The sequence below is a fragment of the Delphinapterus leucas genome, chromosome 20 (assembly GCF_059928025.1).
Source record: "Delphinapterus leucas isolate spDelLeu-1000000601 "Yukka" chromosome 20, BTC_Dleu_Yukka2, whole genome shotgun sequence".
NCBI classification, from domain to species: domain Eukaryota; kingdom Metazoa; phylum Chordata; class Mammalia; order Artiodactyla; family Monodontidae; genus Delphinapterus; species Delphinapterus leucas.
In genome coordinates, this window is record NC_143148.1 from 43,659,677 (window position 1) to 43,687,121 (window position 27,445).

The window sequence follows — 27,445 nt, forward strand, 5'->3', positions numbered from 1 at the left end:
TGACTATATATAGAGTATACGCAAAGGCAGTTGTGTCTGTGGTATTTTGGAACTTATTTTCCCACTATTTATATATTCCTAAGATTTAGCCATATGGTGTCACTCTAGTAAGTGACCACATTTGGATAACCACCATCTAGGACATTATAACATCCTGGAACCTCTCCTTGTAGACCCTCCCAATCACTGCCTCCTTCCTCATTCCCAGAGGTACTAGGTCTCTTGACTTTAACACTATAGATTCATTTTGCCCTTTTCTTTTCTTTTCTTTTTTTTTTTTTTTTTTTTTGGCAGCACCGTGTGGCATGCGGGATCTTAGTTCCAACCAGGGATTGAACCTGTGCTCGCTGCATTGGGAGCTCGGAGTCTTAACCACTGGACCACCAGGGAAATCCCTCGTTTTGAACTTTTTACAAATGAGTGTCACAGTATATATTGTTTTGTGTCTGGCATCTTTGGTTCAATATATTATATTCTTCTGTGCATATTGCAGTGCCTCATTCTTTTTCATAGCTGATTAGGATTCTATTGTATGATTATACCTCAGTTTATTCATATTCTCCTTATGGATATTGGGTTGTTTCAGGTTTAGGGTCATAATGAATAATGATGCTGTGATCATTTGTGTGTGTGTATAAGTTCATATATGTATACACATTTCTCTAGTATATACTTAGGGAATTGATTTTATTTTTTTAGAATGAAATTTTTATTGAGATAACAAGATTCATATGCAGTTATAGAAGAAATAATAGAGAGATCCTTTGTACTTTTTACCCATTTCCTTGTACTGGTAAAATTTTGCACAACTGTAGTTGTACAAAACAACTCAAGATATTGATATTGATACAATCCACAGATATTATTCTGATTTCCCCAGTTTTGATTACAGTACTCAACATGCAAATTACATTTAACTGTTGGTATAGAATGGCACACTGCCACTTCCCTAGGACATTTAATTCAGACAGAATTATCCCTGGGCAACCGTTATCTTTGTATCTGCCAGCAATTGCCCTATCTTCCTTCTTATAACAATATGTAAACTCTCATATCCAGAATAACTGGGTCTTTAGTTCAACTGAGTGGTTACATACAGTACAGAACCATTGATTTTTTTTTTCCCCCAGTGGATTTGATATATTCTGAGATCCAGATCAAGAATCTCCCATATTTAACCTATCTTTGGTCATCCTGAAGGCACTTGAGAATCCAGCAGTATATCAGGGTCATCAGCTTTCCCTGGACAGTATTAAGAGATATAGAAGGTTTGCTAAGTCTGTCCTGGTCCTGAGTATTCACTCTGAAAAAGAGTTTATTTGAATAAAGTTTTGACACATTTGCTCTTTATGTCATTCTGTAGGCTCAAAATGAACAATACAGAGACTTGTTTTGCTCATACATAGTTTCTAAATTTTCAGTAATGAAAATTATTAGTTTTTTAAAGGAAGTTATAAAAATACTAGCACATAAGTTAAGCATAAAAATACAGGGTATTCGGATCCCAAGAAAACGGGAGTTTACTGTGGTCTAGAAGTCAGGCTGATTGCACATGATAATTAGTTATAATTGGCAATGTTTCTTCCAAAGATTGAATTTTTGCTAAGTTTTTATATATTATCACTAGTTGAGTTTCCCCCCTTCTCTGCCTTTCATTTCTGCAGGCACCAGAAGGAAATTTAAAAACATTTAAAAGACAGCTCTTTCCTTATAAGTCACCCAGCACACAGGCCTCGTTTCTTCTAGTTTCAAACATAAAAAAGAACCTGGGTCAGACAAGAATGGTCCTTGTTGCATGCCCACCAGTTCATGCATTTTCCTTTTTATTCTGTGAGTCTCCAGTGCAAACAAAAGTTAAAAGGTTAAGGACTACTCCAAGTTCCCAACAGCTAATCCCTGGTTGACTTTCAAAAAGAGGTCTGTAGGGCTTCCCTGGTGGCACAGTGGTTGAGAGTCCGCCTGCCGATGCAGGGGACGCGGGTTCGTGCCCCGGTGCAGGAAGATCCCACATGCCGCGGAGCGGCTGGGCCTGTGAGCCATGGCCGCTGAGCCTGCGTGTCCGGAGCCTGTGCTCTGCAACGGGAGAGGCCACAACAGTGAGAGGCCCGCGTACCGCACAAAAAAAAAAAAAAAAGAGGCCTGTAATTCATTTTTGAATATGCCTTCCAGGTGGAGGCGTTTGGCCATGTGCTCCTCTTTGACATCACCTGGTGCCCTCTGGTGATCTGTTAGCTCCAAAACTTTTCACTTTGTCTTGAAAGCTTTCTTGGTATCTGTGGTGGGCATGGCCATGGCTGCTGCAGTCATCTGTGTCTCCATCATCCCTGATTGGTCATTGGCATTATCCCACATTTGGAGAGTGAATGCTCTGAAGCCCAAATACACAGCAGAAGTACCAGGATGCAGCTATTAATAATGGGTAGCTCGATTCCTTTCTGTAGCGTAAGCTTACATAGGGTCATTGGAAATAGCACTTTGTGATAAAGCCTAAGAATGTCACGTTGATCCATCCACCAATAAGAATCACAGCGAGGACATTTGTGACGTTCTCTTTCATCACGTCTGTGAGCATCGTGGGATCAGTTGTAGGAGAAGGTGGTATTATTTTCCTTTTTTTTTTTTTTGAAAACTCCATCCTCTGGGTTGTTGAAGTAATATTTTTATGTCAAGGACTGTTTGGGAATATAATTTCCATTTTCCCTGAGGACTGTGCTTTGAATTAATTAATTTCAGATATTTGCTCCTGGTTGAGCTTCTTGTCACTCTGCAGTAGGATAGACACCTAGTGGTGGATCACACCCCCAGGTGATGATAAAGATGGGCTGGACCACCCAGAGGCTCATGTTGGAGTTGAGCAGCCCACTGAGAGCCAGTCCGACCAGGGTCACGGGGCTTCTCCTCCCTGGGACACTGGGGCTCCTCTTGGGATTCTCCTCAGGGACTTCTTCTGTCCTGCAGCCTGGGCATTATCTTGGCTCAGGGCTGGCCTGGGCTCTGCTGTGGCCTCAGGCCTAGTGCATTGCCTCTGTCTGGGCTGCTGTTTGATTTTAAATAATGTCTGAAGTTTATAGAGTTCTAAAACAGTAACGAAGGGTTCCCTGAAATATTTTTGCTTGCTCCAAACCATCTGTATTAAGACCACATTTTGGAGTGAGAGTTATTTTACTGAACCCTTTTTTTTGACCACTCTGACCCTCCTTGGCCTCTATGAAAAATAAAAAGCAGGCTATAAAACAGTATATACCATATGAACTCATTTTTATGAAGACACAAAACCTTTCATCACTGCCTAGTACATTAAATTGTAAGTATTCAATAGAAATTGAAGCATAATAATTGAAATGATTGAATGGACAGGAAAAACGGTTTTATGCACCAAAATGTTAACTAACTGTACTTATTTCTGTTATAAAGCTGTAGTTGATTCCTTATTCTTTTTTTCCCCATACAGTAGGAAAAAAAAGTATAAAAGAGTTGCTTATTTATTTATTTATGATGAGAGATTGGTGAAAATGAAAATACTTTGTAGTTGTAGAAAGAGCTATGTAGGGAGTCATAAACTCAACCATTCTCTGGAATATCTCAAACCACTAAGACATTTTGTTATCCTTTTACTCTGAAAAGGCAGCATAATAGTTGGGATGTGTCATAAGGAAAAGATGTCTTCCATAGTTTAGGTACATAGAGCAAGTTGGGACGCAATTCCAAAAATAATAGCTTACCAGGGCTGAGAGGGTTCAGATGTAACAACAGATGAGTGGCAGCTGTCTAACTCTTGCTTCAAAACAGCATGCTTAATGCTGGGGTGGGAGACCCATCACTGGGTGGAGACCTTTTAGGAGACAAAAATAGAAGTTTCCTTATCCTCACGGAGCTCAGAGGCAAGTGACTGATTGGGAGGTTACACTTAGAGTTTTTGTGCTTCTGTTGAATTCATCTTTAAAATAGGGATGATAATATTATTCCTGCTTAAAAGGTTGTTATAAAAAGTAACTACTTAAAAGCATTACTTGATATTCCAAAAATATAAATCTATATATGTCTAATAGTGTAAATTCCAAATTTGCTAGTTGTAAGTAAATGTTTTTTTTTTTATTTTATTTTAGTAAATGTTTATTGAGTGTTTAAGTCAGGGACTGTGCTAAATGCAATTTTTAAAAAATTATTTTCTGAGTAGGTAATACTGTACTTGCGAAACCAGTTTCGGTAGGGTGTACAGTGAAAAGTCTTCCTTGCACCTGTCTCCCAGCCACCAGGTTCCCTTAAATGTTTCCAGAGAGATTTTATGCATATGCATGCATATTTGTATCTGCTTTTTAAAATGATAGATGGTAGCACATTATACTAACTATACCTTTCTCTTGTTGAGTACACAGTATTTCCTATCCTTATCTCATATAGTACTCACAATGGTAAAGATAGGTACTCATATTGTCTCCATTTTACAAATAAGGAAACAAAGACATCTCAATTTCTTAATAACTTATCCAAGGTATATAGCATGTAAGTTATAGATAGAATCTACTTTCTAGGTATAGAGGCAATTATGTTGGTATTATTTATTAATTTAGCTTTAAAGTTTGAAACCATTTCAAACTTACAGAAAAGTTGCAGGAATAGAATAATATTCTTTCTTTGGCTTTCCTAACCTTGATATTTTTGGAGGTCACAGCTGGTCGTTTCGTAGAATATCTCTCAATTTGCGATTGTCCTAGGTTTCCTCACAGTTAAACCCACATTATGCATTTTTGGCCAAAAGACACAGGAGTTACGTTGTGTTCTCCCCATTGCATCCTGTCATGGGGTATGCAGTGCTGATTCGTCCCATTGCTGCCATTAAAGGGAGAAAGGGGAAAAGAGGAGAGGGGAGGGGGAAGTAGCTTACATTAGTTAGCTTTTCAGACAGCCCTCTCTTCAGTAAATATCTTTTCCTTGTAGCATCCTGGCGGAGAAGAGGTTCTGCTGGAACAAGCTGGTGGAGATGCAACTGAAAGTTTTGAAGATGTAGGCCACTCCTCTGATGCCAGAGAAATGCTCAAACAGTACTATATTGGTGATGTGCATCCGGTAAGAATTAGCTGAGCTCTAGGAGTGCTTGTAGAGAGAGGAAGCTATCCAACAGCCACAGATCATGATGAGGGAATGAGTTACTAAAATGGAAATTCGTTCAACCCAGCCATTAGGCTAAATTTTCTCCAAAATCATCTAGCCTTACTGTGCTAAGATAGAGCTTCTTGTCTGTAAATCAACACATATAGTGTCTATGAAAAGGAACTGATTTTGGAGGTGGGATAATTTTTGATTGATTTTTTTGTAATGCAGTTAATATCTCTACCTAAAATAGTAGTTTGGTCTTGCAAATTCATTGCTAAAAGTGGTAACTATGGACTTTTAAAACCATACCATTCTAACAAGGGACCCTGATACGCTCAGAGTCAGGGGTGCAGGGGTGGGGGAGTGGGCAGTACCCTTCTGTAGACCCTGGCATCTCCCAGGGAATTACTACTACCAGAATGTAGTCTCATGTTCCAAAGTTAGAAATAAGCAGGTAATGAGAGTTCATTTAGATGTGTCTTAAAATATTATTTGTTTTCCTCTTTAAACAGAATGACCTTAAACCTAGAAGTGATGGCAAGGTAAGAAGTCCTCTATTTCTCTTGGTCTTTCAAGTGTTTATATTTCTATTTACTCAAATAAAATTGCTTTTTTTTTTTAATGTATTGTAACAAGAGAAGTGTTTACTTTTCCCCCAAACAAAAATCCTGTTTTTCAGTACCATCTCAGGAAAAAAGTATAGCTGAGTCTTGAACAGTAGGAACATTTTGTTCATGCTTCTATTCGCTTTTCTAAAAAACTGAAACTCTAAAGCCATGCCCCCTATTGCTTTGAAAGAAATTAGTTTATAGGTTCAGTTGTAGAAAAGTATTTCTTGTTCTTACATTTAATAGTATAGATGATAATAATTGCTTCTGTGTTGGAAAAAGAATTGGAAGGTCGGTTTACTCTTGCAAGTCTTAGAATGAGTTGTAGACTGGAACAATTGAGTAATTGACTGGAACAGCCCTTTCTGTCCCTATTCCCCTATGGTGTAGGCTCAAATAGGCCTACACACCCTTCCCATTCACACAGTGATACCACAAAAACAAAAGATTAAATATTTGAAAACCTTAATGTGTACTGCATAATGTACCAGGAAGAAAATATGAAAGCCTTTTTGCTTCCCACAAGCTGGATGGTTCATCTCCCTTATTCCCCCACTTTTTTCTCGCTATTTTCCTTGACTTCCCCTACCCTCTAATTTAAAGGGACAGCAGTTAGTTGTCACCCAGAACATCATGGAGGCAATGCTTCCTCCTCTTTTCCTCCTAGCTTCTTGTTTCCCTTTCCTCATTGAGCTGGTATTACTGAACTCATATGACACAGCAATTAAAGTTGGCCTATACATAAGAATTCTTTCAGTTCAAGAGATTGCTTGATGGTATCTGCCACCTGTTGCTCTGCCATCCAGAGTGCTTGTGTAAATTAACGCTTCCGTCTTGCTGCACTCTGCTACTCTGAACTGTTGAATTGTTTATGAAGGGGGCATGAAATAGTTCCTTAAATGCTTCGTGAGCACTGTTGGTTTGTTTGTCCTCCCCTCCTAACACATGTACTATCCATTCTTGAATCTTCACTTGTGTAATTAAGGTAAAATTTGAACTAAGCATGGCTTGTTTGGTATATTGAACATGTCCAGAAACCATTGCTTTCAGAGGTCAACATTTGATTCAAGGGATGTTCCCATTTGTACAAGAGATGCACCTTGTATCCAGGAGGCATAACCCACTTCTGCACAGCACTGTGAGAACACCCATTATATTTAAGACAAAATTGTGGGGGAGTTATAATGTCTAGAAGTCTACAAATTGCTTCTTGTTGCTATTTTTCTTCCTTGGTAGTATAGTATGTAGTTAAGACCATTCTTAGGAATGTAGAGCAGTGTTTTTCAAATTCTGTTCCTTGTACCACCTGTATTGTAATCTCTTGGCATGTTTTCTGAAATGCATATTTCCTGGGCTGCCATTACTACTACTGATTCATGATCCCTGGAGGTGGGAATTTGCACTTAACATAACCCAGATAGCCAAGCACCAGACTGTGCTGAATGACATGCCCATCTTTTCATTTGAAAACTTAGGGAACTTTAGTTCTCTTCTGTGGAAAGCACTGTCTGCCTTCTGTATATAGGCCAAAGAATTAACTAGAGATGTCTCAGACAAATTAAAACTGTTGAGCCTTGGACTTTTTGTAAGAAGTAAAGAAAAAGAAACCCTTTTAGCTGGTGAGATTTGGTGAAATTCTGTAAAAATTCAGAAGTCTCCAAATGTAGTTTGGCCCCAGCCTGGCTTAAAGAGTGCTTAAAGGCAGTGTTTTCAAGGCTGTTTTTATCATGTCTGCTATACCCAAAGGATAGTCTCCATTAAATAGAGAGTTTGATTATTGAGTGTTTCCAGTCACACTGCTGTACTTCAGGCAGATCCAAGACCACCTACATAGGTTGTCATAGAGCTATAGTCCAGCCTGATTTTAGTTCCAGGAAGAAATTCTTGATCCTCCATATTTATTTCTTACATGGGTTTTAAAGAGGCACTTCTGTGTCTAGGCTGCAGGTGTCTCTTTTCTCAATTTTTTTTTTTTTTTTTTTTTTTGCGGTACGCGGACCTCTCACTGTTGTGGCCTCTCCCGTTGCGGAGCACAGGCTCCGGACGCACAGGCTCAGCGGCCATGGCTCACGGGCCCAGCCGTTCTGCGGCATGTGGGATCTTCTCTGACTGGGGCATGAACGCGCGTCCCCTGCGTCGGCAGGGGGACTCTCAACCACTGCACCACCAGGGAAGCCCTCAATTTTTTTTACATTCACCATGAAGAAGTAAATGTAAAGTTCATTTCATTAATACTTTCCTTTCTTTTGGTTAAGGTTTCAGAACCTCTGTGAGGAAGTGATTTTTTTTTAATGCCTGATTAAGAGATGTCTTCTGCCTTATGCGACAGAGTTTTCATTTTCATTCTTCCTTTATTTTTCTGCTTCTCTCCTCCCTCCACAGCTCCAAGCTCCATGTCTCTTCCCTGCCTGAAACTACCTCTCTACCCCCTCAAAAAAACTTTTTAAAAAAAAGCACCCAAAACATGCTATTCTAGAGTGTAAATCAGAAACTTCTTCCCAGTATTTTGGAAACTACCTTTCATACTGCTTTTGCTATGACATGAGTAAATAAATAATTGTTGGTCACCTTGTTTCCTTGTTAGACTGATAATGCCTGGGGTTCAAGACCCTGAAATGTTTGTTACAATACTAAAACTTAAAAGCTTAAAAACTACAGATCTGGCAACAGATGTTTTTCTTACCTGCTTCAGTCAAAGATAACTAACTAGAACTAAAAAACCTTTTTGTCTCTAAATCTCTTCCTGGCTGGATTAGTCCCCATGCTGAGAGCCATCAGTCTTCCATTCATACTTAACACTTTTCTGGTCTGCTTTGAGTTATGGAAACTCACCTTAGAAACAATGTTTTCTGTGCCAGTTTGCCTGCCTGCCTACTGTGCTAAAGTAACCTAGACACATTTGTGGTCCATGAGGTCTCTCTTTGGATTATGGGTTTACTTCTTGGTTAACATTTTTATCACTCAGTCTACCTTCAGTTCAGGAGATAAGGAACATACAAATGCTAACCTGACTAAAAAAAGTGGCACCATTTCATTTATTTATTCAACAGATATTATCTAGGTGACAGTTCAACTGCTTCACTGGTCAAATCTCATTACGGTGCATAGACCCAATAACCTGACCATTTTTCCATTTAACTTTTTTGAATGGGTAGTTTGTGGTGTACATGGTTAAAAATTCAAATAGTACAAAAAAGTGTACTATAAAAATGACTGCCATCGCCAACTCTGTCTCCCAGTTCCCCTTCTCCTGAGGTAACCAGCTACCATTTTCTTGTTTACTCTTCCAAAGAGATTCTGTGCATACATAAATATAAATAGGTGGATGGATGGATAGATAGACTGATTGATCAGTAGACAGACCAACCATCCCTTGCTTTAAAAATCTCATAGGTGCTATTCTGCCCCTTCTTTCTACTAAAAATTTTTATCTTGGTGATTGTTCCTTATCCATTTATAAAGATCTCTCTCATTCTCTTTAATACTTAGTATTCCATAGACAAAAGCTTTGATGAGATGACATTTGCTATAACAGGATTTGATCTGTTTTTTTTTTTTAAGGAAGTAAGATTGTCTCTATAAAAGCTTAACATGGTTTTTTTTGTTTGTTTGTTTTTTTGGTTGCCTTGGGTCTTCGTTGCTGCACATGGGCTTTCTGTAGTTGTGGCAAACAGGGGCTACTCTTCATTGCAGTGGCTTCTTGTTGAGGAGCACGGGCTCTAGGCACGCAGGCTTCAGCAGTTGTGGCACACAGGCTCAGTAGTTGTAGCTTGTGGGCTCTAGAGCGCAGGCTCAGTAGTTGTGGCACACGGGCTTAGTTGCTACGCGGCATGTGGGATCTTCCCGGACCAGGGGTCGAACCCACGTCCCCTGCATTGGCAGGTGGATTCTTAACCACTGCGCCACCAGGGAAGTCCCTTAACATGTTTCTTAAACTTCATTTTTTAACTTAAAAAATTTAACTTTTGAAATTTAGTAAACTCCATCTATGTTAGAAGCAATTTATAACTTGCATTTAAAGGCAGATACATTTTTTTCTCCCAGATGCTACAGACTTTTATTATACAGTTTTCTATTACACGTACGTAAAGTATTATACATACATAACATTCCGCTTACCTTCTCTTTTATGGGAGGGAAACTAAAAAGAATGCATGCTTTATAGTTATGTAATGTAGTTAGTTGGTTGCATCATACTAAAAATTTCCTTTTAAGAATTGTTAAATATTCCTGTCATATCTACAACCTAATTTATTAACGTTTAAAATGGGTAGGCAGATGTCCTTTAGATGAGTAGTGCTTGCTATTTACCAAAGAATTTTGTATGATGGTTTCATTGTTGCCTGGTTTTTCTTCCCCTAACATTTGTGTTTTGTAACGTAATCTTTTGAAATAAAGCATAGAATGTAATGGCAAGATCACTCTTGAAAGACAAAATACCCTTTCTGAGGAATCTGAAGGCTTAGTGTCTTCTTGTAATGCTTTATTTAGAAATGATGTGTAGTTTTGCAAAGCAAGATATCAGAAGGACAAGGTAACATCTTTTGCAAATCAGCCCTCCAATGTTATAACAAGTTTTTCACTTCTTAGGTCCCAGTAGAAATTAGTGTCTGAGTGTTTTAATTTTTTTTCTTCAGTGATGTCTTATGTATCTTATAATGGGTTCTTGAGAGAGTCGTATAGAAATTTGTTTCAGCAGGTGTTTTTCATCTTTGAATTTGCCCTTATGTACAGGGAAATATTACTTATATGACTGGGCTGACTCTAGGGATTTATGCTTTACAAGACAGTAATTGTTAAACTGTATTCTCATCTAGAAAGAAATTTTAGTACATTAGAGCGTCATGAGAAGGCTGTCCTCAAGATCCACACCACATGGCCATGAAAATATTGAAATCATATACTTTCAAAACTCAGACTTTTTAGGTTGTATGATGAACCTAAAACTAAAATTCATATAGTGTTAGCTAATGTTACACAGTCCATTGTATTATGGGGGGAAAATCCTTTGCAGTAGTGTTTGAAGCCCAAAGTTCCCAAGTTGTTTTTCATAAGCTTCTGGCCACGTAGAAACCAAATTATTCTAAATAAAAAGCTGCAAAAACTACCAGACCACCCAGATACTCATTGAATTTGCTGAAGGTGTCCTATGGTTTAAAATCCACTTCTTCCAATTTTAAATACTTGGAATCCTCTTGGAATGGCTAATATTCAATTTAGGAATTAAAACATAAGCTTCTTATATACCTTATATTTCCCTTTTTTTTAAACCTCTGAAAGTCTAAGTATAAACTGTTTAGGCTGAAGATACACGTAACTCTCTGTCTATATGTTTGAATGCATCAGAACTATAATTTTGGCGCATTGCTTCCTACGTTTATGTTCTGGTGACAAAGTACACCATTCCTTAAGCATGTGTTCTCCTCCCATGTTCTTTTCATAAACAGGGTTCATAGTGAAATCACCCCCCACTGACCCCCAAATCCCTTCCCATATGTTTGCCAATTATGACATTTCTTTGTCATTCTTTTAACCACATCAGAGAGGGTTGGTACTCACGGCACACTGTCTCAGAAGAGTATCTGAAAGAACACACCTTTACGTACGTGCTGAAAAATAGAAACATCTCTGTGTGATTGTGCTCCTTCAGACTTCCTTCTTGGATGTGGGAGAATGGTATTAACTTCTCTCTAACCTTTAAAAGTCTGCTCTTGTAGGTTTTGCTAAAATGCCCTTGGGTTGGAAAATTGTGTTGAGTTAATTGAATATGACTTTAGAATTCAGGTTCATCTGATTTGAGCCTTTCAGTTCACAGGTGAGGAAACTGATTGAGGATATTAGACATAATTTCAGTTATAATCAGCTTTAATAAAAAGGTTACTCAAATATTATGAAATATTTCCTCTTGTTCTACAAAGTCCATGTTTAGTATTTGTATGTATATAAATATATTTATTTACTTATTTATTTTATGACGGAATTAAAGGCTTAATGAATCTTGAACTTTAGGAACCACTGTATTTAAACAGTTAATTTCTGTTAATTTTGAACTAAAATCAGAGTAGACTTAAAGCAATCTGGTTGTTTGGAATTGGATTCCAGACTCGTTGGAGAATAAAGAAGCATGCATATTAATCACTTGGTAAGGCTTTTGGTAGAATTCTGGATTTGAACTGCTCTCTTGTAACTAAAATCATATAGTATTGCAATTACTACTATACATGCCAAAGATGGAGAGCAGTCACTTCTCCTGACCAATCTTGCATGTAAATTAAAATGTGGGCAAGAACATAACCAGCCAAGATATGCCTGAACACCCACAGGGGTAAATTAAAGTCAATCATAAACTGTAGGAATTTCACCTAAGCATCTGTTAGATGCAGCACAGAGCTCTGGAGTGGAAATGAGAACGGGGGAGCTGTACACGGAAAGAATGGAAGGGTGAAGATGAAGGAAGGTTTTGTGTTAATAGAACCCTTTTCTTCTTAATTTTGTTAAATTAAAAATAACTTATTTGGCTTCTTTCCAAACTTGGCCAAGACACTTGGCTACAAGAGCAGTGCCTTAAAAAACTCTTTCATTTATAGCTGATTAAAAGCGGAGTCACTTTGGCATTTATTTGGCTCTTCGTATTCTAAAGAGGATAAGCGTCCTTCTCTTTTCTTTCCTAGATTGCTCTTAAAACAGGGGTTGAGGTACTTAGTTAAAAGAAAGGGAGGGAGGGAGGCAGGGAGGAAGGAAGGAAGGAAACCATGTATATTTTAAAATTTTTATTGCTTATTACGAACTATTACAATTTCAGTATATTATGGTCTTGATTCTTCTGGCCTCTCTCCTCCCCCCTCTCTTTCTTCTCTCTCTTGCTTACTACGTTGTCTGAGGCTCACTCTAGTTAGCACACACCAGTGCTTTTGGTTGTAAAAGAGGCTAAAAACTTTGAAATCTACAGAATCCATTTATATGAACTAACGGATTTAATGTGGTTATAGATTAAACATCATAATACATATATTACTCCGTTTCGCTTTCACGTAAGCCTTTCAGATTACCTCCGCTTTTTTTTTTTAATACTACGTCTACATTTTTTTGTTCCATAAATCATTGGTATATGTGTGGATAAAGAAAGCATAAAAGACCGTGGAATTTCCTTGATAGAATTCAATTATTTCTTGGCTACTGTAGTGGAATATTTAAAAAGGCAACGTTGGGCTTCCCTGGTGGCGCAGTGGTTGAGGACCCGCCTGCCAATGCAGGGGACATGGGTTTGAGCCCTGGTCCAGGAAGACCCCACATGCCATGGAGCAACTAAGCCCCTGCGCCGCAACTACTGAGCCTGTGCTCTAGAGCCTGTGTACCACAACTACTGAGCCCGTGTGCGTAGCCCATGCTCCACAACAAGAGAAGCCACCGCAATGAGAAGCCTGTGCACCGAAACAAAGAGTAGTCCCCTGGCGAGCAGGGAGCTCGCCACAACTAGAGAAAAGCCCGCGCGCAGCCAAAAATAAATAAATTAATTAATTAGTTTTTTAAAAAAAGCTTTAAAAAGGCAACGTTGTAAAAAAAAAAAAAAAAAAAGGCAACGTTGTGAGATGCACACACAACCGTCATTACCACCCCAGCCTTCCAAATCTGCAAAACACTTGCTGTATTTCTCAAAGATTGACTGTAACATGTTTTAGCTAGCCTGACTCATTCTATTCAAGGAGAGATGTCCCAGATTGTTAACATCGGGGTCTCAAAGAAGTGTAGTAGTATATTAATAGGATTTATCTAAAACTTTTTATTAGAAGTTTTACTTGCCTATAGGCGATTTCTTTCAGGTTTGGGGCATGTGTTCATTTGCATGACAATGTTTTGGGTATATGAAATTAAAATTTATCTCATGGTCTGCTCTAAAATATCTAGGCCAGTATGTATGTAGGGTTTTTGGGAATCTTGGAGGTTACTGAAATCTGTAGTTATGTGTGCATACCCTGGCATGTTATTGCATATTGGCAAAGATGATCTTTTGGGCAGCAGTAACTTATGCTAATGGGTTATTGTCCTCTGGCAGTAAGTTAGCAGGCTTTTTTGTACTATATAGCTAATTACTGAAATCCATAACTTCATTTGATATTTACATAAAGTGAATTTTAAAATTTAGTATCAGCTTTATTAAGGTATAATTCACATGCCATCCAGTTCACCTATTTAAGATGTATAAGTCAAGGGTTTTTAGTATATTCAGAGCTGTGCAACCATAATCACAAATTAATTTTGGAACATTTTCATCACTCCAAAAAGAAACCACGTAACCTTTAGCAGTCATTTTCCATTTCCCTCCAGCTCCTCTTCTCCCAGCCCTAGGAAACCACTAATCTACTCTTCTGCCTCTCGGTTTGCCTATTCTGAACATTTCATGTAAATGGACTTTATATAATACATGGTCTTTAGTTTCTTTCAGTTCACGTAACATTTAAGGTTCATCAGTGTTGTCGCATGTATAAGTACCTTGTTACTGCCAGATTTTTGTTTTTAAGTTTATTTTGGTATTTTCTTTCCCCTAACTCCATTCTTGGTGTTTTCATTGTGAAATAAGCCCTAAGGTCTCTAATCGTAACTATTACGATTTCAGAGAGTAAACCAGTTCACTTCTCTAAGCCACAAAGCAGTCATCTGCATGCTTTTGAGCATTTCCCAGTTGATCTCTATGTTACAAGACAGGAGTTCTTATTTTTTAACAGTGTTTTCACAAGATGTCATCTTAGCTACAGCCAGTGGCAAGCCACAGTGAACCAGGCTTACCATTGTGACTGCAAATTAGTTCATTGCAATATAGTTTGTACCAGTGGCTCTTTTTGTTTGTTTGTTTTTTACAAATAAAAAGAGTTTAGGTCATATTTCTCTATGCTTTCATTAGTGGTTCTTTACTAGGGAATACCTGTATATTATCAGAAAAAGAATTCCTAGTCCTCCCATCACATATGGATTTGTAAACATCAAATGGCATGAAAGATGAAGTTCTGTTATTAGCTTCAGAGTTTGCATGACTATTCGAGAAGATTTATATACTCTGTGTTAATCTTGTTTGTTTGTTTGTTTTTGAATATGCATCTTCTTCAGGACCCTCTGAAAAATAATACATGCAAAAGGTTGGTATTCCCTTAATAGATTTCCTTATGCTCAACATACTGTGTGGCAAAGAGGTTCTTCCATAAATATACATGTGTAACATAACTTAGAGTACAGTTTGACAGCTCATTCTTTTTTGGTCAAAATTATTACAAATTCAGTAGTTCCTTAGCTTTAGAAAAATTAATTTTTACAGTTTTAGTCATCTGAGTAATCTCAAAAAAGTTCTTGCCTTGAGTAATTTTTAAATCTTGTTGTAACATAAATTAGAATCACATGTAGTAAGAGGTAAGTATGCATGGACAAATGCTACTGTTAATTCAGGCCCACAGTCTCTGTAGCTCAGCCAAGCTATGCAACTTCCACTAAAAACTTAATCTCAAAAAAAAAAAACACCTTAATCTCATTTAATCCTCACAACCACTCTGCACCTACCTTACATATTATAAATGTAATAATAAATGTAAAAATGTATTATTACATTTTACAGAAGAAAAATATTGTGTATTGCAGTCATGTTCAGGAATGTGTGCTTCCTCAAAGGTTTACTTATCCCTTGCAGTAATGTTACTAACACAGTAGAATTAGCCCTGAAAGGTATACATTTGTCATCCCTTAAGTGTCTCTACTTGAGATAAGTGTAGAATCCTTGGCTTGTAAAAATTTATAGAGATTATATAGAGCTGTTTTATCTTTCTGAGATCCCACTTAAAGCATTTCATAGAGAGAGAGAAAATGTGTCTTTTTTTCCCCATAAAAGTACCATGTCTTTTTTGTTTGAGGTGATGGACAGAATATTTTTAAAAAGTGGAAATTAAAGGAAACTGTTAGTAAATTCAGCTTTCTTAATATTAAGGATTTATGCTCATCCAAAAGCTCCATAAAGAATTTGAAAATACAGGCCATAAACTTGCAGTAGACTTACACTACACTTAAAACTGATTAAAAATTACTATGTAGAATACATGAAGAATTTTTACAAATCAATTAAAAAATAACTTAGTAGAATATGAGAAAAGGACTTAAACAAACACCTTACAGAAGAGGAAGCACAAATATAAGCATATGGAAAAAAAAAGGTTTAATTTCATTTGTCATCAGAGAGATGCAGATTAAAATCATAGGGTATATTTCACACCTGCCAGATTGGTGAAAATTTTTAAAAATTCTAAAAATAAGAGGCGTTGTTTAGGAAGTGTATTACCAATAATCTTAGGCCCTCTTTAGGGTCTTAGGGAGATGTAAAGGGGTACAGTCCCTGTGGAAAACAATTTGGCATTATTAAGTAAATTTGACAATATAATAACTTCTGACCCAGCAGTTGCATTTCTAGGGATATATACATACTCAAGAGAAGTGTGTGTACAAGTATACCAGTGAACACGTCTAGAATGCTCACAGCAACATTATTCAAGATATTAAAATATTGGAAACAACCCAAATAACTATTCATTAGTAAAATGAATGAATTCATTCTGGGATATTCATATAGTGGAATACTTCAAAGCAATAAAAATAACTGAGTCACAACTATGTGCAATAACCTGAATAAATCTGAATGAAGAGAGTTCTGTATTATGGCCAGGAAGTTGTTGAATCTGTATCTCCTTTGGTGCATTTCCTCTGGTTCTGTTCTCAGTGGCCGTAAAGTTACAAAGGATTATATGAGGATTGGTGGTCAACCATTCTCAGTCTTGTGCACTGAAGACTTTATCTTCCGTGTTTTGAACTCTTTTGTCCCTTGTGGCTGCTCTGGAAGATATCTGAATTCATTACTTTTTTGGGGAGATTACTTTTTAAGTTTCCCTGTGCCATATTGCTGTTGTACATACTGGCCAACTTGCTTGTGTCTTTAAACAAAGCTACCTGGCTGACGTTCTAAACGTGTCCAGAACAGCTTTCTGCCATACTTAAATGTACAAAGTGCTAGGCATGTTTAGGCAAAGAGAATCATTTTTATTATTGAACCTTAGCTGGCTTTTTGGGCTTCAAAGCCTTTTAATACCTAGACTGCATATGTCATAAGTGGAGGGGCAGCCAGGTCATTTGGATCATGGAAGAATTATACCTTAAAACTAGCAGAGCTAATAAGCTCTGTTAGAGAAGAAGGATCTTTTCAGCTGTGTGGCTTGCGGGATCTTAGTTCTCCAACCAGGGATTGAACCTGGGCCACCGCAGTGAAAGCGCAGAGTCTTAACCGCTGGACCGTCAAGGGAATCCCCGGGAAGGATTATTTTAAGGAGAATAATGACTGTCCTGAAACTCTGAGGAAAGCTTCTTACAGGACTTTTTAAGCCAACTACCATTTATTTAACTTTATTAGAATTATCAGTATGTTTTGTGTGTGCATGTGTGTGTGTCCTTATTAGTGTCTGAACTTAAGTAGGGATTAAGAGGATGGGAATCAGGATAGGAATCAGACTGCTTGACCAACTTCCCTTTGTGATTTTGGGTGCAAAGCTTGTATTTCATATATAAAATGAGAATAATAATACCTGTTTCATAGGATTGTTGTGAGGATTAAATTTTAAAAATACATGTGGGGCAGATGTAATATTCAACAGTTGTATCATTGGTTCTAAATTTATAATTATATACATAAAATGGTGACTTTTTCATGCTCAAAGATGTTAATTGTAGAATATGTGAAAAAGCATAAAGAAAAATTTAAATTCTCCATAATCCTGTAACCCAGAAATAACCACTTTATGTCTTTGTGAAAACATATATACTGAGGTGTGTATGTATATATATTTTTGGTATTACACCATACATTCCATTTTTAATCCTTTTAAAATTATTGTTTAACTTCAATCCAGATCTTTGGATTTTATTTCCCCAAATAAAATTCTTTGCTATAAAAATATTAAAATGTGAAAAATGTTTAAAATATTAAAATGTGAATGTTGAAAGATAGGGTACATTTGATATGAAATGTTCACAATTTTATTGCTTCTCCCCCCTACCCCCCCCAAACGTCTAGCTACTGGTCGTATTGGATCGTCCCCATCGTAGGTGCTATTCTCTTAGGTTTTCTGTATCGTTACTACATGGCGGAGAGCAAGTCCTCCTGAGGAGACCTTGTTGAAGTCTGGAAAGCACATCTACTTGGGAGTGAGGACTAGACACTTGTTTGGAGGCTGCAGCGGTGCCCTCTTCTCGAATCCTGCCAATTGTATTCTTCTCCCTCGGACCCCAGACTGTTGGCCAGACATCCGCCTCAGCCCTGGGGCCAGTGTCCAAGTCATTTCTCAGAGCCTTACTCTCAAAGCACCTGCTCATTGTGTCCTTGCCTTTGTTTCCTCTCTTTACTCTTTTCCACGAGCACCTTTATGTTTCAGAACTTTCTTTTATAATTATAGTCTACGGATTCTAGTGACATTGCCCTTTGGTAAAATTGCCTGCTTCCCAATACTTTGAATGCACATTAGACATACTTAACAGGGCATCACACTCTGGTTTTGAAGCTTTTCTTTTTCCCTTTTTCTTCTAAGTAAATATTATTTTTAAAATTATGACTTAATTATCATAAGAGGTTTAATTCATGAAGTCAGGTTGCACACCTGCGACTTAAAACACAACTGCAGAATGATCTTGTTCCTTGTTTATATTTGTTAAAACTGAGTGTAGCAGGGAGCCCTTGCCACCTCCTAAGGCCACCAAATGGTGCTGGGCAGAACTCTGCTTCCCTTTTGTTTATGGGGAGTGGAGAGAAACAGGGAGAGGAAGAGATGAATTGGGATGATAGAGTGAATTCACAGTAATCTTTCTTTTGAAAAATATTGAAAAACACTACTTTTAGGACAGGAGTTTAGAAAAAGCACCAAAAATTTTATCCTTTACTTTGGCACCAGTTCCTAGCCATCTTTTTTCTTTTCTTTTTTTTTTTTAAAACCCCTTACCATCTTGTATTGGTAAAATATAAATTTATAAGTATGTGTTTAGAGCTTTACAGTTTTGTTAAAGGATTTTGCTCTTTTTTTGTTTATCAACTGGCAATTTTTTATTCCCCTTTTTACAAAAGAGACTCCAAATTGCTCAAAGGTACAGTATTTAATCTTCTGTTTGCCCCAGTAAAATAACTCCCATGGTAAAGCGGCATTCAGAGGGGGTAGATCGGGACAAGAGAATGTTTTCCATTTCATGTGTATTTTACCTCCATGGCTCCAATTTGTGGTTTTGTTGTTTTTTCCATTGAGAATAAAAAACTGGTAGTTTTTTTTTGTTGTTGTTCTCAGATGACTGTTTCATTGAGGAGAAGGTTATTATTTAGAGTTATGTTACTGTTTCTCCTTGGTTCGGACTTTCTCTGGTGTATTTGACTGCTTTTTCCCCCCCATGGAAGCACCTGAGGAGGCCGTCCACTGGGAGTTTTCTGCCGACAACTGTGGTGATTTTTCTTCCCATCCTTTGAGGATGACCAGTCTACTCTGAGCCATCGTCACATGCAGCAGGAAGCAGCGTGGTTCAGGAAGGACCATGGGCACTGCTCTGTATCCTCCCCTATTCCTGCTTGCCAGGCACTTGACAGGACAGGAAGCTACACAGCACACCAGTGTCTGCCCATGCAAACTAGTTAAGAAAAAGTTCAACCCAGGTCTTGTATCCTGTGATTTAGCAGTTGAGTGAATTCACAATTTGTAAAAATCATGTTAACCTGCTAATTGCACACTTGGTTATGACATTATGGAGAAATTTTAGGGGCTTTCTGGCTGACTTTTATATGTCAGGGATATGGGTAAATTTTTTAAACATATCTTTTTTTTTTTTTTTTTTATGTGGCCCATCTTTTAAAGTCTTTATTGAATTTGTTACAATATTGCTTCTGTTTTATGTTTTGGTTTTTTGGCCACAAGGCATGTGGGATCTTGGCTCCCCGACCAGGGATCGAACCTGCACCCCCTGCATTGGAAGGTGAAGCCTCAACCACTGGACCGCCAGGGAAGTCCCTAAAATTTATATCTTTAGAAAATGTTTTGTATGTATTATAAGATGCCAGTGCAAGACAATTTTTTGAAAGAAAAATCTTTGGTTATTGTGTAACAGAGGTGGTGTGACTTGATGCTCCTCCAGGAAGGCAAGGAAGGGCTGCCTTGAATAAGAATTGATATATAATTGCTGTAATCATTAAGTTGCATGATCACATGGGCCCACACTGGGGTAGAAAAGAACAAAGGAGTATTGAGGAGCTGGAACGGGAACATTCAAGCTAAAACTAAGCCAGAAGATAACTTGGGTCAACTAAAAGTGCATTGGCAGTCCCCAAAATTGAATGAAAAACATCTGGCTTAGAAGAAATGTTAAAGAACGATATTCTTAAGTAAAATTTGTGTTTTTTTGATATTTTTAGGGTAAAGACCAATGCAAAAGGTATGTTTTTCTATTTCATATTTGTTATCTTCTCCTGTTTATATCTGGACTTGTTTTCGTTCAGAGCCAGAGGAAAAGATTTTCAGACTTCGTCTCAGCCATCCATGAAATCCATCCAATACCCAGGGCTTCTTTTGATCTCCTGCTAATATCATGTCACTTTGTATTATAAAAACCACTTTTGGGTCCATTTACTGTTATTCTGCTGCCTACATAAACAACCAGGTAGAGCTTGTGTGAGTTTGCAGAAGTTTTTTTCTAAACAATAAAGTAATATAGTATGTTAACCGAATCCATCAAAAAGCACTTTTGTTTTAAGAAGTAGACAGGAATTCTCGAAACAGTTTCGACATTGGTGGGTCGTGAAAACCCCTCTGGAGAGACAGTGGAGCCAGTCCCTGTTGGCCAGCCGGGCCTCCTGGGATGTCTCTGGGGTGTTTGGTTGTTTATTCCCAAGGAAGGCTCACTGCTGCTGCTCACCATACTGTACACATAATGGCTGGGGAGCACAAGAGGAGGAGATGAGGGGAAATTAGTGCCCCCAAAATAGGGATGTTAGTGCTGGGTCCCAAAATTTCCTGGCCCTGTCTCTCAGGAATTGGTTTTGGTTTCCAAATGACTTACATTTGTAAAGACAGGAACGTGGTACGGATAAAGTTTATACTGTGTTTAGTTCTAATTTGACCACTTAAGCAGCAACAAAAATGCATTGGAACCTATAATTTGAGCCGTAAAGTTCTTTCAGCTGTTGTCACAAATCCACACGTTGTGAAATAAGAATATTGTTGAGTATATACTCAGTTCCCAAGTGAAGCAGTGAAAAATGCTTTACAGGCCAGATATATCATTACTTACATAGTATCTCATGCTTAAAATCTTAAGTGATGCCTATCTGATTAAATTCCATTTTAGAAATGCAGAACTTTAATGTTCATTACTTCCTTCTCCAGGAGGAATGGATTCAGACATGTCTGAACAGGAGATTGATCTTTTCTTTTTTTTCTTTTCTTTTTTTAACCATCTCGTTCTTTTGCCAAATACCACAGAAGTAATGGGAAGTTTAGTCACATTTGATGGTTGTGCCCTGGAAGAGCTTGGGTTTAGAATTTGTGGGGGTGATCTCAAAGGGAGGTTTCAAGAAGCAGAGAGGTATTTGCCAAGTCACCTACCCTACATCTAGCATCCCACTCATGAATTTTAGGAGCTGCTTTGTGCCTACACCTATATTCTACGTTTGCTATTTAGGCAAAACATTATTATGATTATTTAATTTCCTTTTGACTTCACCCCCTGAGCGAGTAATATTAACATTCCTTTTGTGTATTCAGTAATGAAGTTTGTTTACCTATTTTATTTCAGCATATTTTGAACAAAGATCTTTGTCTCTTTCTGCTGGAATGTGCACACAGTGAATGTTTGTTAGAACTACACACAATAAAGATACTGTTTTCCTTTTCTCTCCCTGACTACAGTTATTTTTTTTTTTACATTTATTTAGCTTTGCTCTTATATTTAATTTTTGGCTGCGTTGGGTCTTCGTTGCTGTGTGCAGGCTTTCTCTAGTTGTGGCGAGTGGGGGCTACTGTTCGTTGCAGTGCACAGGCTTCTCATTGCGGTGGCTTCTTTTGTTGCAGAGCACCGGCTCTAGGCGTGTGAGCTTCAGTAGTTGTGACACATGGGCTCAGTAGTTGTGGCTCGTGGGCTCTATAGTGCAGGCTCCATAGTTGTGGCACACGGGCTTACTTGCTCCACGGCATGTGGGATAGTCCTGGACCAGGGCTAGAACCCGTGTCCCCTACATTGACAGGCGGATTCTTAACAACTTTGCCACCAGGGAAATCCCTACAGTTATTTTTAAAAAAAAAATTTTTTTTTTTAAAGTAGAAATGTTGGTCCTGCAATTCTCAGGTGTTCTGGAAGAAAAGAATTTGAGAAGCATAAAAGTCACCTGTATCTATGCTACTACTGGGTTTAGTGTAACTGGATGGGGAGTTCTGCAGTTTTCAGGATTCTTACTGCTGCTCTTTCCTTGACGTGAGTTGCACGTTTGATAATCCTGAGAGGCAGAAATCAAGACTTTTGCTGTATTAATGGATGTGAAGTGGCAACCAGGTAGACAGGTTGGGAGTTCTGTTTTTACTGAAGCCATCTGGTAAAGAGAAGCCAGTTCAAGGTAATAATATGTTGTTATCTGTAATGCCAGTCTTCAAATGGTTGTTTTTCTTGGAAACAGCTAAACTGTTGGGGAAAATTAAACATTGAGATCGAAGTTCTAGTGACTATGTTAATAAAACAAGGTAAATAAGCCATTTGTATAATTACCTTTAAAACATACTGATAGCATTCTAACATAACCAATGAGACATCGTTCCTTAGGGCTTGGTTATTTCACTATCACATGAATTGAGGATTACTAACAGGAAAGAAAAGTCCCATTCTTATTACTAGTGTTTGAATCTAATGTTTAACCTTCAATCATAATAATTCACATCACTCTTCCTGATACTGAGTATTTAGCAGGTACTTGACAAATCCTGGTTGATTCCTGAAAACTTGAGGTCGAAGATTGTCATTTCAACTATGTAAATTTAAGGTAAGAAACACCTTACCTTAAATTAAGAAACAAATGCAAATACAAATGCTGTTTGTTACAAGTGTGACAAGTGGCATTTTTGATCCATCAGTGCCAGTCTCAGAGCCGTTTCCTATTGTTTGTTCCCGGTTCTAATCTCTGTGACTGAAACACCATGGACCTGGAAAGAGAAAAATTTTTAAACCCAGGTTCCTGAATTTCATTTTTCTTTAGAGAAGCTTACTTTTGGGATCTTTTTTTTTCTAGTTTCCTCATCGAAGTTTTTCAGAAAAGGAGGTGGCATTACTTACAAAACAATAGGATGATGTCCACAATAAAAACGAATCTTCTCACAAACCTGCCCACTCTGATTTATTACCCAAGAAATCTAATAAGGAGCAGCACAGGAAAATGAGCTTTCTAAGACTTCCAATGTGACCCCCTTTTTCTTTTCTGAATCTTTTTTTTTAGGTGTTTTTTGTTTGTTTTTAGTTTTTGGATTTTTCCTACACTCATTCTGCTCCATCTTGCCCCTTTAAACTGCATACTCTGTCTCATGGTTTACTAATAAGTGACACCTTAGCCACGCTTCTCTTCATTTTTAAGTATTATGGTCCAAAAATGTACCCACTAGCCTGTTGTGGAAAACATTTGGAAGAAATTAAGCTGATTTGTTTTTAAGCCAGACCATGCATGTAAACTAGTGCAGTTCTGTTTGAACATCTTTATTAACCTTCATTTAGGGCTAAAAGTCTACCACTGGACCTTTCATGTATGAGTCAGTAAATTTGCTTTTTGTCTTAAGCTAGTTCAGATTTAGTTTCTAAAACATATCCTAACTACAGTGGCCTCTGCAGCTTACCTGACCTTAAAATGCCTGCCTTGGTAACAAAGGGTTCTTGCCTCTCCAAGTATACCTAAGCTCCCATAGGGCAGAGACTCATTTTTTTATTCTGTGCTAAGTCTCTTTGCAAAGAAGAAATATTCTTTACTTTAAAAAGATACACACTCATTATTTTTGTCATAGAATAAGATACATAAGTAAGGAACCTATTTAAGCTAACAGGTAAAAGGGAACTTACTTGTTATGAATCAGTTATGAATGAGCATCTGATGGAACTCAGGGTTAGGAAGCACAACTGGACCTCATGAGAACTAGGACCAGGAATCAGAAGACCAATAGGAATCAAGGTGGCTACGTTAGTTTCCAGTCCAAACCTCTTATGGAAATTAATTCTTAGAAGTGAGAATGTAATTGGCTAGACAGTGTCAAGAGTATCCATTTCTGATCCCATCAAGGGCAGGGGGACCCATTCCTCAGCTTTGAATGGTGGGGTGGATCATAGGGGAAGCAGATACCCAAGGCAGATGCTATTATCACATACTTTGTGTATTTTGTTTAAGTGTCTTCATTAATGGACTATACAACCTCTGAAGGAAGCGTCTTTGCATCCCTCAGGGTGCCCTGCTTTATGCTGGGCCATAGGAAGGGCTAAGCAGATTCAGTATGGTTTATCATGCTGTGTCTGAACGAACAACCTATCCAAATTTGTTGAATTATCTGGGACTCCTAAGTAGAATTCTGAGATGAATCCCAATGCTGCCCACATCACTAACAACCGAAAAACCTCATTGACTCCTGCATCCCCACAAACCCATTCTGTTTTCTCTGTAAATAAATTCAGCTGCCAGTGTTTATTGGTTTCATAGAAATATTTTAAATGAACTTTAATTTTTAGAGCAGTTTTAAATTTAGAAAATTTATGACAATAATGCAGAGTTTTCCCATAAACTTAGCACCCAGTTTCCCCTGTTGCTAGCATCTTAAACATTAGCGTGGTACATTGGTTACAGTTAATGAACCAGTATCAGTACATTATTATCAAAGTCCACAATTTATTCATACTTCCTCAGTTTTTACCTAGTGTCTTTTTTTCTGTTCTTCTTTTACACTTAGTCATCATGTTTTCCTTGCCTCCTCTTGACTGTGCCAGTTGCTCGGACTCTTGTTTGTGATGACCTTGACTGTTTTGAGGAGTATTGGTCAGGTACACCGTAGGATGCCCTCAATTGGAACTTGATATTTTTCTTATAATTAGACTGAGGTTATAGGTTCGGTTGGGGTGGGGGAAGCCTCTAGATGTAATTTGTTATTATTGCATCGTATCAAGGGTATATACTATCAATACGATTTATGAGACTGACCTTGATCAAAAGGATGAGGTAGTGTTTATTAGGGTTTTTTTTGTTGTTGACGTATAGTTGATTTACAATATTGTGTTAGTTTGTAGGTGTACAGCAAAATGATTTGATATATATATATATATATTCTGTTTTCCGATTCTTTTCCATTATAGGTGTTTATTAGGTTTCTTTTCTATAAAGTTACTCTTTGAAAGGAACTTTCCATACTGTTTCGTATTAGGAGGAAGTTACTATGGGCAGCCCACACTTAAGGAGTAGGGAGTTTCGCTCCACCTCCTTGAGGGTGGGGTATCTACATAAACCATTTGGAATTCTTCTGTATGGGAAATTGGTTCATAGAATTTTTTTTTTAAGTTCTCATCACAAGAAAAAAATTTTTATAACTGTGTGGTGATAGATGTTAACTAAACTTATTGTGGTAATCATTTCGCAACATATACATATTATCAAATCATGATGTTGTACACCTAAAACTAATACAATGTTACATGTCAATTATTAGCTATCTATTTTATATATTAGTGTGTATATGTCAGTCCCAATCTCCCAATGCATTCCACCACCCACCCCCTGCTTTCCCTCCTTGATGTCCATATATTTGTTCTCTGTATCTGTGTGTCTATTTCTGAGTTGCAAACTGGTTCATCTGTACCATTTTTCGGTTCATAGAATTTTATACTTAATAAATATTGATGGTTTTTGACCACCCCCCAAAAAATAACAGTAAGGGGCTTCAGATTGAACATAGTAGTTTGACAAACTTATCTCTGTTCCCTTCCAAAAGCCACATAAATGATGAGAGTAAGGAATAAACAAAGATACAAAGTGAATAAGAGAGTACACCTCTGTCAGTGAAAGATCTCAGGAAATTTTTGGAAGATCGAAGGCCAGTAAACTGAGATGATCTTGATGTGAGATTACAAGGCAAAGCTGAGGGCCATGGTGAGTGGGGATTAAGTGGAATTTCATACTCATTGCTGAGATACCTCCCCACCTGCACCCCCTTGGCTTGTAGAATACTAACAGTCAAGATTATATCCCCAGGCAGCGGTTAGGAAGGTTTCTCTCTGGAGAAACCCACCAGTTCTAGAGAAAAGGTCAACAGCTACTGACACCTGGTGGCTTCCACAAGGTCACCTGGCAGTGAAATCCTTCAATAAGCTCTTCGGATGCAAAGCATGCAAAAAGATTTTTAGTGCCTTCCTTAACAGTTAAATATAAACAGATAGCCAAGGGCTATCAACCATTTTTGGAAGCTTTAGTACAAAAGATAGAGATCAAAACAAATAGGAAAAAGAGGAAGAAATAATGCAGAAGAAAAGACAAAACTTGCAACTTCAGAGAGATGATATTGTATCCATGAATACAAACCAAGGATGCTATTTAAAAAGGAACAGAGGATAAGAATTCTAGATATTACAAATTTGAGGCTACTAGTGAATGCTAAAATTAGTAGGCAAAAGCTGAAGAAGAAACGATATTTACATAGAGTATCTCCCCCAAAGCATTTACTAGTTACAAAGAGAAAAGCAGTAATTTTAGTGAAGAAAGCTGGCTGACTTAACCTAGTTGGTCAGGTTTAACATCATCAGTAATAAATAACACATCAACATCATGTACCCTTGAAATGATGCACTGAGAAGAACATATCCTGTCTATTGTATTCCCCAAAATTCGTAACCTCAATCTAATCATGACAAAATATCAGACAGACCCAGATTGATGGACACTCTGCAAAACCCTCAACCAATATTCTCCAAAAGTGTCAAGGGTCATGAAAGACAAGGAAAGACTGAAGAACTGTCACATACTGGAGGAGACTAAGGAGACATGACCACCAAATACAGTGTGGGATCCTGGATTAGATCCAGAAAAAGGACATTAGTGGAATGACTTGTGACATGCAAATGAAGTCTGTACTTCATGGCATTGTTGCAACATTAATTTCTTAGTTTTGATAATTGTACTTTGATTATGTAAGATGTTAACATTAGGGGACTACCTGTGCAAGTCTTTGTAAGCCTAAAATTATTCCAAAATAAAGTCTTTTAATGAGAGCAGAAATAAAAAAAGAAAGCAGTAGAAGAGATGGAAAATAAAAAAGAGGAAATCTCCCACAAGGTAGAACAAAAATGAAAAGATGGGAAATGAGAGGTTATACAAGGAGATACCCATCTCAATTAAGAGGACATCTAGAAGTGAAAAATGAAGAAACTATTGCAGAAATAATACAAGAAAACATGCCAAGGAATTCCCTGGTGATCCAGTGATTAGGACTCGGCACTTTCACTGCCAGTGGTCCAGGTTTGATCCCTGGTCGGGGAACTAAGATCCCACAAGCCACGAGGTGTGGCCAAAAAATTAAAAAATAAAAATAAAGAAAACATCTCAGAACAAATTATGATTTTTGAGGTTGAAATGACTGAGTGCTCAACACAATAATGAAAAATGACTCTTACCGAGGCATATCATTGTGGAATTTCAG

At 37.7% G+C, this 27,445-nt stretch overlaps 1 protein-coding gene and 1 pseudogene across 1 annotated transcript in view; one reads left to right on the top strand and one right to left on the bottom strand.

Moving 5' to 3' along the window:
* CYB5B (cytochrome b5 type B) overlaps window positions 1-21,642 on the top strand; it is a 31,915-nt gene extending 10,273 nt beyond the window's left edge. The window contains exons 2-5 of the mRNA XM_022583331.2: window positions 4,939-5,067; window positions 5,607-5,636; window positions 14,805-14,833; window positions 17,797-21,642. Coding sequence (XP_022439039.1) covers window positions 4,939-5,067; window positions 5,607-5,636; window positions 14,805-14,833; window positions 17,797-17,887 — 279 coding nt within the window. The 3' untranslated portion in view covers window positions 17,888-21,642. The remainder of the gene's footprint in view (window positions 1-4,938; window positions 5,068-5,606; window positions 5,637-14,804; window positions 14,834-17,796) is intronic.
* Window positions 1,870-4,828, bottom strand: LOC111179683 (ER membrane protein complex subunit 3 pseudogene; annotated as a pseudogene).
* Window positions 21,643-27,445: the final 5,803 nt, after the last annotated feature.